This window comes from Phaseolus vulgaris, chromosome 8 (assembly GCF_000499845.2).
Source record: "Phaseolus vulgaris cultivar G19833 chromosome 8, P. vulgaris v2.0, whole genome shotgun sequence".
NCBI classification, from domain to species: Eukaryota; Viridiplantae; Streptophyta; class Magnoliopsida; order Fabales; family Fabaceae; genus Phaseolus; species Phaseolus vulgaris.
In genome coordinates, this window is record NC_023752.2 from 58,361,480 (window position 1) to 58,376,560 (window position 15,081).

Genomic DNA, 15,081 nt, shown 5'->3' on the forward strand with positions numbered 1-15,081 from the left:
GTGCCTTTCTAAATGGCTATATAAATGAAGAGGTATTTGTATCACAACCACCAGGTTTTGAAGACCATCAACATCCAGAACATATGTTCAAACTCCAAAAGGCTCTCTATGGACTCAATCAAGCTCCTAGGCAATGGTATGAGAGGCTAAGTGATTTTCTCACCTCACAAGGCTATGACAGAGGCACATCAGATAAGACCTTGTTCATTAAGAAGAAAGGAGATGACTCAATTCTAGTCCAAGTATATGTGGATGACATCATTTTTGGATCAAATAATGGAGAATTGTGTGAAGCTTTCGTGAAAGTCATGAAGAGTGAGTTTGAAATGTCAATGATGGGTGAGTTGAACTATTTTCTAGGCTTGCAGGTCAAACAACTCAAGGATGACATTTTCCTAAGTCAAGCTAAGTATTGCAAGGATTTTCTGAAGAAATTTGAAATGGACAAGTGTAAACCAATCAGCACACCCTTCTCAACAAGCTATCATTTGGATCATGATGAAGCTGGAATTTCTGTTGATGAAACCAAATACAGAGGACTCATAGGATCACTACTGTATCTCACTGCCAGCAAGCCAGATATAATGTTTGCAGTGTGCATGTGTGCAAGGTTTCAATCTGCTCCTAAAGAATCACACTACAATGCTGTCAAAAGGATTTTGAAGTATTTGCAAGGAACTAAAGAAGTTGGCTTGTGGTATCCAGATAATATTTCATTAAGCTTAACTGGTTATTCTGATTCAGATTTTGCAGGTTGCAAAATTGACAGGAAGAGCACAAGTGGAACCTGTCATTTGCTTGGATCAAGCTTGATCTCATGGCAATGCAAAAAGCAGGCTTGTGTAGCTCTTTCCACTGCTGAAGCAGAATACATTGCAGCAGGGAGTTGCTGTGCTCAAACTATATGGCTAAGACAACAATTGAACGATTTTGGTATCTTACTTAACCATATACCTCTGCTGTGTGATAATACAAGTGCAATCAACTTAACCAAAAATCCTGTCATGCATTCAATAACCAAACACATTGAAATTAGACATCATTTTCTAAGGGAACACATATCTAATGGAACATGTGATATTAAGTTCATTGGTACTGATTTACAACTTGCTGATTTGTTCACAAAACCATTAGCCAAAGATAGGTTTAATTTTCTGCTTAATGAATTGGGTATTATAAATGTCAATTGTGCCTAGCAGTGAAAAATTAAATCTGTTTATTCGCAATTGAATGTGTTTATTTTCTGCACTGATATGCATTGATGACTAGGAAAGAGAAATTTTGATCTTTGACTGCTTGACTGACCTAGTGGGCATTAACCTCTGTACCTTTGATAGTTTTGGTCATGGTTATGTAACCGATTTGATGGTTTGGGTGCTCAATAAAGGCACGAGTATATGCATCGTGACCCTAAATATTTGTTGCACATTTTCAAAGATTCTCTGCACAAATTCATAGCATAAAATCTTCATGCATATCCACTCATAACTGCCATATCAACCCATTCATTTCTATATAAATCTGTGTGAATACTTGCTACCCACATTGGCTATTCGTTTTCTGTTCTCACCATTTGAAACCAAGAAAAGAATTCAGGTTCAACCATGGCTTCTTCTTCCAAGAAACAGAAAAATAAGGGGAAGCAAACCATCTTTCAAGGTGTGTTAGAAGGATGGTTCGCTGGAAATGAAGAAGGCATCAATGCCTACATTCATGAGACAAGCAGGAAGCAGATCAACATACCCAAAGTGCTGGATTTCAACTGGCTGAAATCTGAAAAACTGGTAGAAACAAGGACTGTGTTGAAGCACCAGAAACTGAAAAAGCTGCTAGAATTAACGGGTAATGTATATCCTGACTTGGTAAAGGTGTTTTACACTAACCTCACATTGGATGGGAAGAATGTTGTCTCTTATGTGAAAGGAATTAAGATGAAGATCACAAGTGAGGTGTGAAATTTTGTGGCTGGAATAAAATACGCTGGATTGAAAGTAGGAAAGGGAAATACCAGTGGAATTTCAGAATTCAACAAGCTGCAATATTATAAGAGTTGCATGAGGAATCCTACAGAGAGTATAAACAGGTTCCATGCAAGGCATTTGAACCTCACTCCACGCCTAGTTGCATACATCATAGCATGGCAACTAATTCCAAGAGGGACAAACCATGCTGTCTTACATGAAGAGGATCTCATTCTCCTATATTGCATCATGAACCAGATTAAGGTAAACTGGGTGTTCACTGTCAATGAACACATGCTCAAGTCAAAAAGGTTGGTCGATTACCGCTTTCCCTATGCTATTCTTGTTTCCAAATTAATTGACTACTTTGGTGTTGATGTTACAAATGAGAGAAACGACCCTATTAAAGCTGTAAGTGAAATTGATAATTCAACTCTCACCAAAATGGGTTTTCACAAAATTGAGGACAAGTGGGTGGTTCTCAAGGAGAAGGACCCTCAAGCAAAACATGAGGATGAGGATGAAGCTATTCCTATGGATGATGACTCACCTGCTACCCAATCTGTACATGAGGAAGTTGCTGCAAATGCCATAGTTGCCTATCAAGCTCCAGAATACCGAGGAGAACCAATGTCTATGTTTGAAAGGAAAGTGTTGTATCATCTTGATGTAATGTCTGCAGAACAAAGGGCATACTTTGAGACTACTCATGCAAGGTTTCAACACCTTGATGATCAGATTGAAGGGGTTCAGACACAGCTTGCAGAGCTTTACTACAAGGATCAGTAGTCTTCTGTTTTTAATGCTGTTTTTATCATTTTTCAAATGTCTGTAATGCTGAACAATATGGTTTTATTTTTTTGGACTATTATGGTTATGGTTTCTGTTTCATATTTGTTTTCCCTATGCTTATATGCTGTTTGATGAATCCAAAGGGGAAGAAAAATAGTTGCTGAAAACTGAAACAGGGAGTTAATTCTGCACCTTAAAACCATGTCTTATGCTATGCAATACTGCTGTTTTTTTCTGGTTTAAAATCTGGTGCAGTGCAGGTGCTTAAAGCAACAAAGCTATGAGGTTAGCTATGGGGATTTGTCTCCATCAAACAGGGGGAGATTGTTGAAGATGGTTGTTGCCCCTTCAAGATTGTGTTTGATGAAGACTTATATGTACATTTCATTTGTATTTTGCTTTGCTTTAAGTATGTCTTAAGTAGTGCTTAGAGGTTGTCTAAGAGTGGGCTTTTTGCTGAGTAACTCACCTCATAACCACTGGCCATGTGATAAGAACAAGCATAAGTTTTCTTAAACTGTTTTTCACATGCTTTACAAAAAAACACGTTTACTGCATAAAAATAAATTTGTTCTTTTCTAAATAAACAGATTCTTTTTTACACTGATGCCTTGGCTAAGTCTTGTAAAAATTAGATTTTGTGCATCATGTATTTTGACTAAGTCTTCTACCTTTCAAAACGACTGAGTTTTAAATAGTTAAACTTTCTCTGTTTTCGTTTTGAAAAATAAATCTGTTCATCTGTAAATGAATAGATTCTTTTTGTCTCTGGTGCCATGTCAAGCTTAAACGTTTTTCAGTTTTATCTCTGCACCAGAATGGTTGACTAAGTCTCCTCACTTAACAAATTCTCTAACTGTTTTTTGAAAATAAATCTGTTCATTTTCTTTTCAATCTGTTCATTTTATAACAGCTTTAACTGTTTTTCAAAAATCTGTTATAAGTTGGTTTTCTATAAAATGAAAACTTGTTTTCTGAGTTTAATAACCGTTCATACATTTGCAAAAACAAGTTTTGACAGCAGAGAATCAAAAGTTTACAAAGGATTAGCATTTGTTCTTCAAAGATTTCGAAAATCACAAAGTGCTTGTTCTTGGTTTGGTTCCAAAAACTTGGTGTGAGGTGCTGCTACTGTTCTAGCAATCTTGCCTACTGGTTTAAGGCAGATCTTTGTATCCTCAATCAGGTGTAGTCGTTTCACTTCTCATTTCTTGTAATAGTTTGGTTGAACACTCTTCTTGATAGGTGTTCTTGAAGAGTGGGTGTGTGTGTGTGCTGAAATAGGTTTTTTCAGCAAGAGTACCTAAGTTCTTGTAGGTTTCAAGAACAGTGGGAATTGTACTTGGTTGTACTGTGGTTTAGTGATTTCCACCTGGTTTTGGTGAAGACTGGATGTAGCTCAGTTGAGTGAACCAGTATAACTGCTTGTGTTCATTCTCTCTCACTCTCTGCAATTTCGTTTCTGCATAATTGATAAAACAGCAAAGAAATAAATTTGTTCAATTGAAAATAAATCTGTTCTTTCTGGGCACTGTGCATACTGTTCTTAATTTCTGAAAAAGTTGTTTGAATCTGATAAGAACATATATAATCTGCTAAAAGCCACTGGAATAGATTGACTGTGATAGGTTGCTCAAGAAATTGTCAAAGCTATTAATTGAACCTTAAACAATTGCTTAGAGTTGAAGCTTGCTGTTCTGTAATTCATTGTTCTTAATTTCTAGAAAATTGCTTGACATCAAGAAGAACACTCATAGTTTGTTAAAAGCCACTGGAACAGGTTGTTTGTAAAGGTTACTCAATTAATTGGCATGCTATCAATTGAACCTTAATCACTTGCTTGAAATTGAAGTTTGCTGTTTTGTATTTCACTGTTTTTCAATCTGATATCTGTGTGTGTGCATCTGGAAAATCTATCTGCATAATCTTGTGATTAACCTTGCTGTATTAAAAGCTTTTCAAACAAAAACAGTGCTGAAATAAATCTGTTCATTTTCACATAAATCGATTTATTTTCTGCAAAACTGTGTTAAACACTGTTTCTGCGAGAAAGTTTTAAAAGGTCAATTCACCCCCCCTCTTGAACTTTGGCACTATTAAACCCAACAGCACAGACACTAACACTAACACTGACACTGATACGACACGAACACGGATACGGAGATACGTAAAATCTTTAAAATGTAGGACATGAGGACACAAATCTATATATTATATAATTATGAATTATGAATTATATAAATTGACAATAAATATTTATGTACACAAGTATGTTCCAGATTATTTTTTGGAGCAAAAAGATGTTTTTCATGACTGGTTCACAAAGATTTGTTTCTTATTTTTATAATCATAATAACAATTTATACAATAAAGTTTGAATTTTGAGAAAATTAATGTATTTTTCCTTTTTAAAATTGTGTTAGAACCGTATTAGAATTGTCCGAAATCTAACAAATACTTTTTGAATTAGACACTTCACGGATACGTGTCCTACAAGTGTCATACGAGTGTCAGTGTCCGATACGAGTGTTGTATCTGCCATCGACACACCATTTAAGAAAAGTGTCTGAACTTCATAGCTGTAAACCAATTAAACATCATGCTCATCTTACTCTTACATTTTAATTAATTTATTTTTTTGTGTTAATATATTTCACTATCAATTTTAAAATACATTAATTATTTGTAAAGTATTTTTTTAACATTTCTAGTCACCTATATATATAGAAAGAGAGAGTTGAGATGGTAGAGTTGAGAAAAGGATGATGAATATGTTGTTCTTTATCTTATAATTGGGTATTAGTCATATTAGCTATAATGTTGATGCTATTCAAGATACATTCAAGAAAGATTTGGAGTTGGAGACAAAACCAAACCTCACACATAAGTCTCCAATCAAGACTATTCATGTATGTCATAATTCTTATATTTTTTCATATACTTTTTCTTTTTCTTTTATTGAAATTGATATATATCACACAAATGGATTACTGATTTTTTGTTTGTTTGGATTTTACAGACCAAATTTGGAGACATTGTTGATTGCATTGACATTTATAAACAACCAGCTTTCGACCATCCTTTATTAAAAGATCATAAATTGCAGGTATATAATAAAATATCTAATTATATAGAATAAGTAAACTTTAAAACCTTTCAATGTTTCAATATTTATTTGATTATATTTTTTTCTCTAAACTTTAATTTTTTGGTTATTTATTTACAGATAAAACCCAACTTTCAGATTGAAAAAACAAGTATGAATAATTCACCAATTGAATCCGTGTTTGGGTTTGATAAAGATATATGTCCACCAGGAACGATTCCTATCCAGAGAACAACAAATGTTGAAGAAAAATCATTATTAAATGATCATATATTCCTTGAAGATATACCCGGTGTTCATGTAAGATATGTTATACAATATTGATTCTTTATTCCTATAAATTATATCACATTTAATTTTTGAAGAGCATTAGTTATTTGAATATATTGAATTTTGTAGGTTGCAGAAGTATCTCTTCGAAAACATTTTGGTCCTTTTTATAAAGTTAGCGGGATAACTAGCGTTTATAATCCTCGAATTGAAAGGAAGGGTCAAATCACTCTGTCTCATGTATGGGTTGAAAATGGACAATTTTCTGTCAACAAAATCTCGGTTGGATGGCATGTGAGTTATAATTATTGTATTTATGATTTTCCTAAACAAAAATCAAGTCATTTAATTTATGTCTTAAATCTGAAAAAAAAATTGAGTATTGTTAACGGTTGTTTTTTCAGTTAAAAATATTTCTTTTTATAAAGTATTTTTTTTTTCTAATTATTTGATTTTTTTTCTATCTAATCTTCTATTCTCCAACTTACCAATTAACTTATTTTTTTCTCCAATCTCCTTCAACTTTTTCTTTTCCTTTTTAGAATTAATTAACTGAGAAGTTTTAAAGAAAATGACTAAAAGTATAAGCAAGTTAATTGACGAGTTAGAGATAAAAACAAAATTAACTTGGATTATTTCATTGACAACAAAATCAAACGGAAGAAAAGAAAATGAAACATAAAAAAATTCTAATTAATTTCACTTTTTTATTTCAGGTGCATCCACACTTATATGGTGACAATGAAACCCATTTTTATTCAACATGGACGGTAAGAAGAAATATCATTGCATTTTATTTAATCTTAATTTATACAAATGAAACATGGAGAAAATATACTCTAAAAACTTTTTAGAGTATATATTTCTCTTAGTATGGTATATCACAATTTGCATGCTATATGCATTTTATATATATAAAAAACGGAATGTACATGCAAACCTTTTTCATAACTACTAGAAATTTATTACATAATAACTAAATTTAGAAATTAAAAATAATTAGTCAATATATTAATTAAATTATATACTATATACTATTTTACAGACTTAAAAAATTATTTATATTTTATTATTAATAAAAATTTATAAAATATTTTTTAAATTGATATTTAAATTAGTTATCAAAGATTTTAGTTACTAAAATTTTAGATTCTAAATCGGTCTCAATTAGTCTTTTAAAGACTAATTTAAAATCTAAAATATTAATAGCTAAAACTTTGATAAATAATGATTAAATATCAATTTAAAAATTATTTTATAAATTTTTATTAATAATAAAAACTGTTTTAGATATCAATAATTTTTTTAGTCTCTAAAATAATTTAATTCAATAATAACTAATTATTTTAATCTTTAAAATTAGTTACAAAATTTGATGTCTCATCCATTTCAAATTGATGGCGAAACATTTTCAACCTCAACCACAAGAAATTTTCATGCTTTCGTTTTCTTCTCTCACATTTTCACAACTCCCATCCATATATCATTATTTAATTTTTTTTATGCTACACACTCCATTATTATTTAAAGTTCAACTTATTAAATGTTAAAAAAAATTACAGTCAGATAATTTCTCAAGAAAACAGGATGCTACAATGCTCGATGTCCAGGTTTTGTTCATATTGACAGACGTAATTTCCTTGGTGGACGTTTCCCCCACAAGTCTATCTATGGTGGACCAACTTATGAGATTAAAATTTCTATTAATCAGGTAAATAATTATCCTATTAAATTTCACTTTAATAAGAACTAAATATGACTCTTAAATATAAATTTTTAAATACAGCATGTAGATATAATATATTATTAACAAAAGTTGAGATCGATGTGTTTTCAGGATCCAGTAACAAAAAATTGGTGGGTACGTTTGCAAAATATAAACATTGGTTATTTTCCAGCAGCATTGTTCTCCGACTTGAAATCAGCAGATATAGTAGGGTGGGGTGGGAGAACAAGAACAAGTGCTGGTAACCCTAGTCCTCAAATGGGTTATGGGTATTTTCCTGATGGAAACAGTGTTCATGCATGCTATTTTAGATATACATTGATTCAAGATGAATCAAGAAAAACTTATGCACCCAGTTTTTATCAAATCACATCCTTCACTGATAAACCTAAATGTTTTGGAGTTAAATCCTATGGATATCAAGGAGTGTCTGTTGGAAATTTTCTCCAATTTGGAGGACCTGGAGGTAATTGTGATAAATAATTTTCTTTATGATTATGTTAAGTTAATAAATAATCATCTTTATTTGGAGGACCTCTATGTAAGGCTGTTCTAGCCATCTATAAAAAATAATTAATGCACATTTCAACTCTTACTTCTTTTATATTTTATATTTACGTCTCTTTTACTTGTTTTACATATCATTTCGTTAATTATGTCAATCAAAGAAATTCTAAACTAAATTTTATGTTAAAGTTAAAATAATTTTTTCAACAAATATTTTATTGCTTTATTTCAAAATAAATTTTACGAAGAATCAATAACAAATATGAAAATAAATTATGTGTTAGAAGTTAAAATAGATTGTTCAATAAATATTTAATTATTTTGTTTCAAAATAATATCTTTAGAAAAAAATCAATGACAAATTTTAAAATAAATATGTTGACATTAAAAAAAATTGTATAAAAATGTTATCCATCAAAGAGAGTTGCTTCCTCAGTTGACCTCAGAATATCAGTTCTTATACTATAAACTTAAAAAAAATTATTAAATAAAAATTAATTTTAGAGATAAAAATAGTTAATTATTATATTAACTGAATTAATTACTATTTTAAAAACTAAAAAAATTATTAATATCTAAATTAATTTCTAATAAATAATTTCTAAATTATATCTAATTAATTATTAAAGTTATAAATACTCACTTTGAAAAAAGATAATAATAATTTTTCATAAATTAATAAATGCTACAATGAAAGTAATAAATGCTACACAATAAAACAATGAATGCTATAAATAAATAAAAATAGGACATTAAATACTATACGACAAAACTATAAAATAGTTACTATGTAATAAGTACCATACAATAAATATATTTCTTAGTTTTTGCATACGAAACTTAAAATGAAAAAAATGAGTTTAATAACAATATATGTAACGGGTTTCAGACTGTGAACCAATTAAACATCATTCCTCACCTTACTCTTACATTTTAATTAATTTATTATTTTTATGTAAATATATTTCACTATCGATTTTAAAATACATATTATACATTAATTATTTGTAAACTATTTTTTTATAACATTTCTAGTCACCTCTTATATATAGATAGAGTTAGATGGTAGAGTTGAGAAAAGGATGATGAATATATTGTTCTTTATCTTGTATGTGGGGATTAGTCATATTACCCATAATGTTGATGGTATTCAAGTTACATTCACCAAAAATTTGGAGTTGGAGAAAAAACCAAACCTCACAGATAAGTCTCTAGTCAAGACTATTTATGTATGTCATAAATCTTATATTTTTTTCATATATTTTTTTCTTTTATTAAAATTGATATCACACAAATGGATTACTAATTTTATTCTTATTTTAAATATTATAGACAAAATTTGGAGACATGGTTGATTGCATTGATATTTATAAACAACCAGCTTTCGACCATCCTTTATTAAAAGCAGGTATATAAAAAAATTCTTTAATTATATAAAATAAGTTTAAGTTTAAAATCTTTTAATGTTATGGTTTTAATTTTTAAGTTTTCTTTGATTATATTTTTCTTTTTTATTTTATTTTTTTTATTGTATTTTTTTCTAAATTTAAATTTTTTGGATCTTCATTTACAGATGAAACCCAACTTTCAAATTGAAACAACAACTCTAAATAACTCGCGAAGTGAATTCATATTTGGACTAGGTAAGGATAAATGTCCGGTAGGAACGGTTCCTATTCAAAGAACAACAAAAGATGATCTGATGGAAGAAAATTCATTATTAAATGATTCTATACTGTTTTCAGACAATCCTGGTGTTCATGTAAGATATGTTATACAATGTTGATTGTTTATTCCTATAAATTATATGACATTTAATTTTTGAAGTTGATTGGTTATTTAAATATATTGAATTTTGTAGCTTGCAGAAATATCTCTACAACCAAGTTATGGTCCTTATTATCAAATTAGCGGAACAAATAGCATTTATAATCCACGAGTTGATACGAGTAAGAGTCAAATCTCTATGTCTCATATATGGGTTCAAAACGGACCAATTCAATCTTCCAACAAAATCTCTGTTGGATGGCATGTGAGTTATAATTAATGCTTGTATTTATGATTTTTTTTTCAAAACAAAATCAAGTTATCTAATTTGTGCATTAAATATGAACAAATATTTGAGTATTTTAACTATTTTTCTACTAATTTTTTTCATAGAATATTTATAATATTTGTTATTTTTGTTTAAGTATATTGTTATTTGATTTTTTTCTCAATAAAAAGATGTAAATGTAATTTTTATTTTTTAACTTATTATTTTCCAATTCAAAAATGAGTTGACCGTCAAATTAAAAAAAAAACTAAAAATATATAAACAAGTTAATTAATAAATTAAAGATAAAAGTAACTATTATATTATTTCATTGACAACAGAATCAAACAAATAAATAATAAATGAAAAATATAAGAAGGTTTTTTTAATTAACTTCACTTTTGATTTTCAGGTGCTTCCAAACTTTTATGGTGATACTCAAACCCATTTTTATGCATCATGGACGGTAAGAAAATATATCATTACATTTTATTTAATCTTAATTTATAGAAACAAAACACGAATTGAAAATACTCTAAGAAGTCTTAGGTTTTGGTGGTGGTTATGCTCTTTAAATTTTCTCTTTTTTCTATTAGCTTTTCTCATTTTTTTTCTATAAGGAGAATGGATGTTTTGCCTTTGCATTAATGCTTGATTAAAGATTATAATTAAACATACTAAAGAGAATTTAATTTTATTTATTTATTTATTACAGATCTTATTCAATTTTTTTATGCTACACATTCCATTATTTTTTAAAACTTTAAATGATGAATGTTAAAAAAATAGTCAGATAATTTCAAGAAGACAGGATGCTACAATGTTCGATGTCCAGGTTTTGTTCATACTGATAGAAACACTTTCCTTGGTGCACGTTTTCCCCATACATCTGTCTATGGTGGACCAACTTATGAGACTGACATTTCTATTACTCAGGTAAATAATTATTCTATTAAATTTCACTTTAATTAGAATTTAAAATGACTTTTAAATACATGATTAATATTCATTTTAAACTTCTGAATAGAGCATGTAGATATAATATATATTATTAAGAAAAGTTTAGATGTGTGTTTTCAGGATCCAGTGACAAAAAATTGGTGGGTAGGTTTACAAAAGAAAAATATTGGTTATTTTCCAGCAGCATTGTTCTCGAACATGAAATCAGGAGATATAGTAGGGTGGGGTGGGAGAACAAGAACAAATGTTGGTAGCCCTAGTCCTGAAATGGGATCTGGGTATTTTCCTGATGGAAACAGTGCTCATTCATGCTATTTTAGATCTGGATTGATTCAAGATGCATCAAGAAAAGTTTATGGACCTAAACCTTATCAACTCACAGCTTTCACTGATAAACCTACTTGTTTTGGTGTTAAATCCTATGGAGATCAAGGAGGGATTTTTGGATATGTTATGCAGTTTGGAGGACCTGGAGGTAATTGTGGAAATTAATTTATGATTATGTGAAGTTTAAAAATAATCATCTTTATTTGGATGACTTATGTAAGGCTATTCTCACCATCTATAAAAAATAATTAATACACAAATTTCAACTCTTACTCTTGTATATTTTATCAGTTTTTTAAAATATTTTATATTTACATTTTTTAATGTTTTTATCTCATGATTCAAAGAAATTTTAATATAAATTTTAACTGAAGTTCAAATAAATTGTTTAACGAATATTTAATTACTTTGTTTTAAAATATTTTTTATAAAAAATCTAGACGATGTGAAATTGTTAGACGTATCAAAACAAGTCCTAAAATCGAGAGATTTAAGAGGAATGAGAATTTGTCTCCGAAATTACTATAAAAAATATTAAATGAAAATTATTTTTAAAAATAAAAAATAATTAGTTGATATATTGATATTGTTATGGTCAATCACCACATTTGAAGTATTGTTTGTTTTGAAACTGGGAACTCGTCACAATTTTATCCTTAAAAGGTAAAAAATTATCTTTAAAAGTAATTGTCACATGTTTTTATTAGGAGGAATATTATCTTTTAGTTTATAAAATAATATATAATTTAATCAAATAATGATTAATTTTTTTTTAAAATTAGTTATTTTTTAATAATTTTTTTGTAATGAACTTGGTGGAGATTTTTAAGAATTTAAGTATAAGATGAATGATGAAAAGATAAAATTGTGTAACATAAAGAAAGAATGGAAGACCTAGAGATAACTTTAATGTTTTTGAATTAGATATAATCACCGTAAGAAAAACATTAAATATAAAAATTAATTTTAAAACAAAACTTTAATTTTATTAGCTTTTGTTTAAATTGGATTAATATTTAAAATAATTAATCACACATTTGATCTTTATTAAGAGGAAGATTGACTTTAACATACAATTAATTGAGTCTTTTACCTTTGTTTTGTGTTTTGTAAAATTAAAATCTTTATTACTTCTCTTCAAGATTAATTCCATATTAACTTTAATTTTTCCTTAATAAACAACCATTCTTATAATTTTTTTTAGTAATAATTACTTTTTACTCATGAATATCACTTAAATTATTATTTTATATAATTTTAATCGTGGTCTTTATAATTTTTTACTTTTAATTTATATATCCCATTAGAGATTACGATAAAACATACAACTTAATATGATGACTTTATAAAATGAGAAGATAGCATACAACATTCATTGATAAATTAAGAATTAAAATATTACTAATGTATTAAAAAAATAAATCATAATAAAAATATTATAAGGTACAAAGCAAAAATTAATAATTAATTAGATTTTATTAGTTTTTAATATAACAATAATGATTAACAATAACGAATCATTAATATTATAATTTTTTTATTTTGAATTAAAAATAATTTTAATTATATTTTAAGCTATAACGTAATAATAATTTAGATTTATATGTATTGTTTTATTCAAGTATCTTTTGCTCCTACTCTTACTAAAGCAAAACTTAATGATCTTTTGTTGTGTTTGAGCTAAAAACCATTCTCATTCTCCTTGGAAGGTAAAAATACAATCTGTGAAAGAAGTTATCCATGTAGGGATGGAGAAATGGTGAAGAATTATATATATATAGGATTAGAAATGCAGAAGTGGTGGGTTTAAGGGCACTTGGGTCGTCCTTCCTTGGTCTTCCAGGTGTTGTAGCAAGGGCAGAGTTGCTTGTTTCCATAGGTACCAGGAGGCACGCATAGGCATTTTGCGCAACACTTCTGACAGAAAAACATGCATGGCTTCTTGTGTGAAGTTGCTGAGCAACGGTACGTACACCTCCCTTTACAATCTGTTCAATCCCAACCATTCATTCATCATCATCATCATCATTCAAATTAACTCAACCCCTTCAAACCCATAACTATACATAACATGCTTTTTACCTGAAGCCCGAAGTGTTCCACTGCGCGTATAAGCCTGTTCAAACATCACAAATACACTTGTATTGTTAGAGAATCATTATGCTTTTCATCAAGTCTTCTTCTTCTTGTTGTTTTTCTAACGTACCTGAGCTACATCAGAGAATGAGACCAAAAGAAGCAAAGAGAGGGCAAGCATGATGGGGCTGTAGGAACGTCCTGCCATGGCTGTCAGAATACAAGCTTTTGTTATTCCTTTTTAGGCATTGGAAGGATATTTATACAAGAGAGGGTCCGAAGCTAACAGTGAAAAGTAAGATGAAGAAGAAAAATAAATTAGCAATAGAATTCCGTTGTTTAAGGCGTTGAAAAGGGTGGTAGGAAAATTGATTGGAAAAGTTGCATGAAAAAGTGAGCGATAACAGCGCCATATCTTCTGTAATGTTTGTTTTTATTCCTTTTTGTCAACTCACTAACATGCTCTCACTGTTTATTTCACATCTTCCCTCCATTGTATGCAATCATTTTTGTTCACAATCACTTGTTTGAAATGTAATGAATATATAGAAATTTAACTCGGGATCAATGCTGAAAGAAGCACACGAGAGTTTTGTAGTATGATTTTTGTGGGCCACGCATTCCTTTATATTATTTTCTACTACCATTCCCTCACATGCACACTTCACTGTAGAATATGCAACTCAGTCTTTATTTTAATATCAAGAGTTAATGGATGAGACAGAGTGATGTTACTCACGTGTTAATTAATTTTTAAGAAATTAACATGATAGAAACTTATTTCTACAAAAAAAAATGTTTGGAGGTTTCAGTAGGAATACGGGGTGCCAATAGTAATTCTCTTCAGAAGGTCCTTTATTCCATCTTGACCTAAAACGTGAAAGACCTTATTGGTTCATTTTATTTGAAAACAAATGTGAATTAATACAGGGAAATAAAATCGGGCTTTTAGATCCAATCTCTAATAATAAAACAAAAAATAAGGGGAATAAAATACATAAATAAGTAATTAATAAATAACAGGAAATGATAGGAATTACGAACCTATAAATATGGATTTTATAAGTGCAAGGCCGAAAACGTGAATCTCATAATAGTAACCCTATCCATAAGGCTTTCTTCCTCCTTGGCCTTCCTTAAGTACTTTATCACTCTTTTTTTGTATGTTGTATGTTCCTATATGCTCTATAAGTATATGGTATTTTCCTAAATGTTCATGTTAAATTAATAAATTAATTTCACTTCTAAATCTTAAATCAATTTACTTTTAGTCTTTTAGTTTTTAATTTTACTTGTGAATTTGGAGAAATCACGCCACACG

General features: G+C 29.1%; 2 protein-coding genes across 2 annotated transcripts; one reads left to right on the forward strand and one right to left on the reverse strand.

Moving 5' to 3' along the window:
* Positions 1–2,210: 2,210 nt before the first annotated feature.
* On the forward strand, positions 2,211–11,849 carry LOC137825409 (uncharacterized). Its single transcript, XM_068631078.1, has 12 exons — positions 2,211–2,431; positions 5,557–5,662; positions 5,773–5,859; positions 5,980–6,159; positions 6,259–6,423; positions 6,846–6,899; positions 9,415–9,591; positions 9,936–10,124; positions 10,224–10,394; positions 10,810–10,863; positions 11,187–11,333; positions 11,478–11,849. Exons 1-12 carry the CDS (start codon positions 2,211–2,213, stop codon positions 11,847–11,849), a joined length of 1,923 nt encoding a protein of 640 aa, XP_068487179.1.
* A 1,499-nt stretch (positions 11,850–13,348) lies between these two features.
* On the reverse strand, positions 13,349–14,038 carry LOC137826460 (protein RSI-1-like). Its single transcript, XM_068632430.1, has 3 exons — positions 13,891–14,038; positions 13,767–13,800; positions 13,349–13,672 (listed from the first exon to the last, which is right to left on the reverse strand). Exons 1-3 carry the CDS (start codon positions 13,966–13,968, stop codon positions 13,491–13,493), a joined length of 294 nt encoding a protein of 97 aa, XP_068488531.1. The 5' UTR covers positions 13,969–14,038; the 3' UTR covers positions 13,349–13,490.
* Positions 14,039–15,081: the final 1,043 nt, after the last annotated feature.

What these genes read in the sequence shown, in the direction of transcription:
- LOC137826460 (XM_068632430.1), bottom strand. Translation starts at nt 13,968, where the DNA reads ATGGCAGGACGTTCCTACAGCCCCATCATGCTTGCCCTCTCTTTGCTT. An exon ending in CATTCTCTGATGTAGCTCAG is followed by an intron (nt 13,801 to 13,890) that starts GTACGTTAGAAA and finishes ATGTTTGAACAG; the next exon opens with GCTTATACGCGCAGTGGAAC. An exon ending in TGGAACACTTCGGGCTTCAG is followed by an intron (nt 13,673 to 13,766) that starts GTAAAAAGCATG and finishes GGGATTGAACAG; the next exon opens with ATTGTAAAGGGAGGTGTACG.
- LOC137825409 (XM_068631078.1), top strand. Translation starts at nt 2,211, where the DNA reads ATGAACCAGATTAAGGTAAACTGGGTGTTCACTGTCAATGAACACATG. An exon ending in ATTTTTATTCAACATGGACG is followed by an intron (nt 6,900 to 9,414) that starts GTAAGAAGAAAT and finishes TCTTATATATAG; the next exon opens with ATAGAGTTAGATGGTAGAGT. An exon ending in CTGACATTTCTATTACTCAG is followed by an intron (nt 11,334 to 11,477) that starts GTAAATAATTAT and finishes GTGTGTTTTCAG; the next exon opens with GATCCAGTGACAAAAAATTG.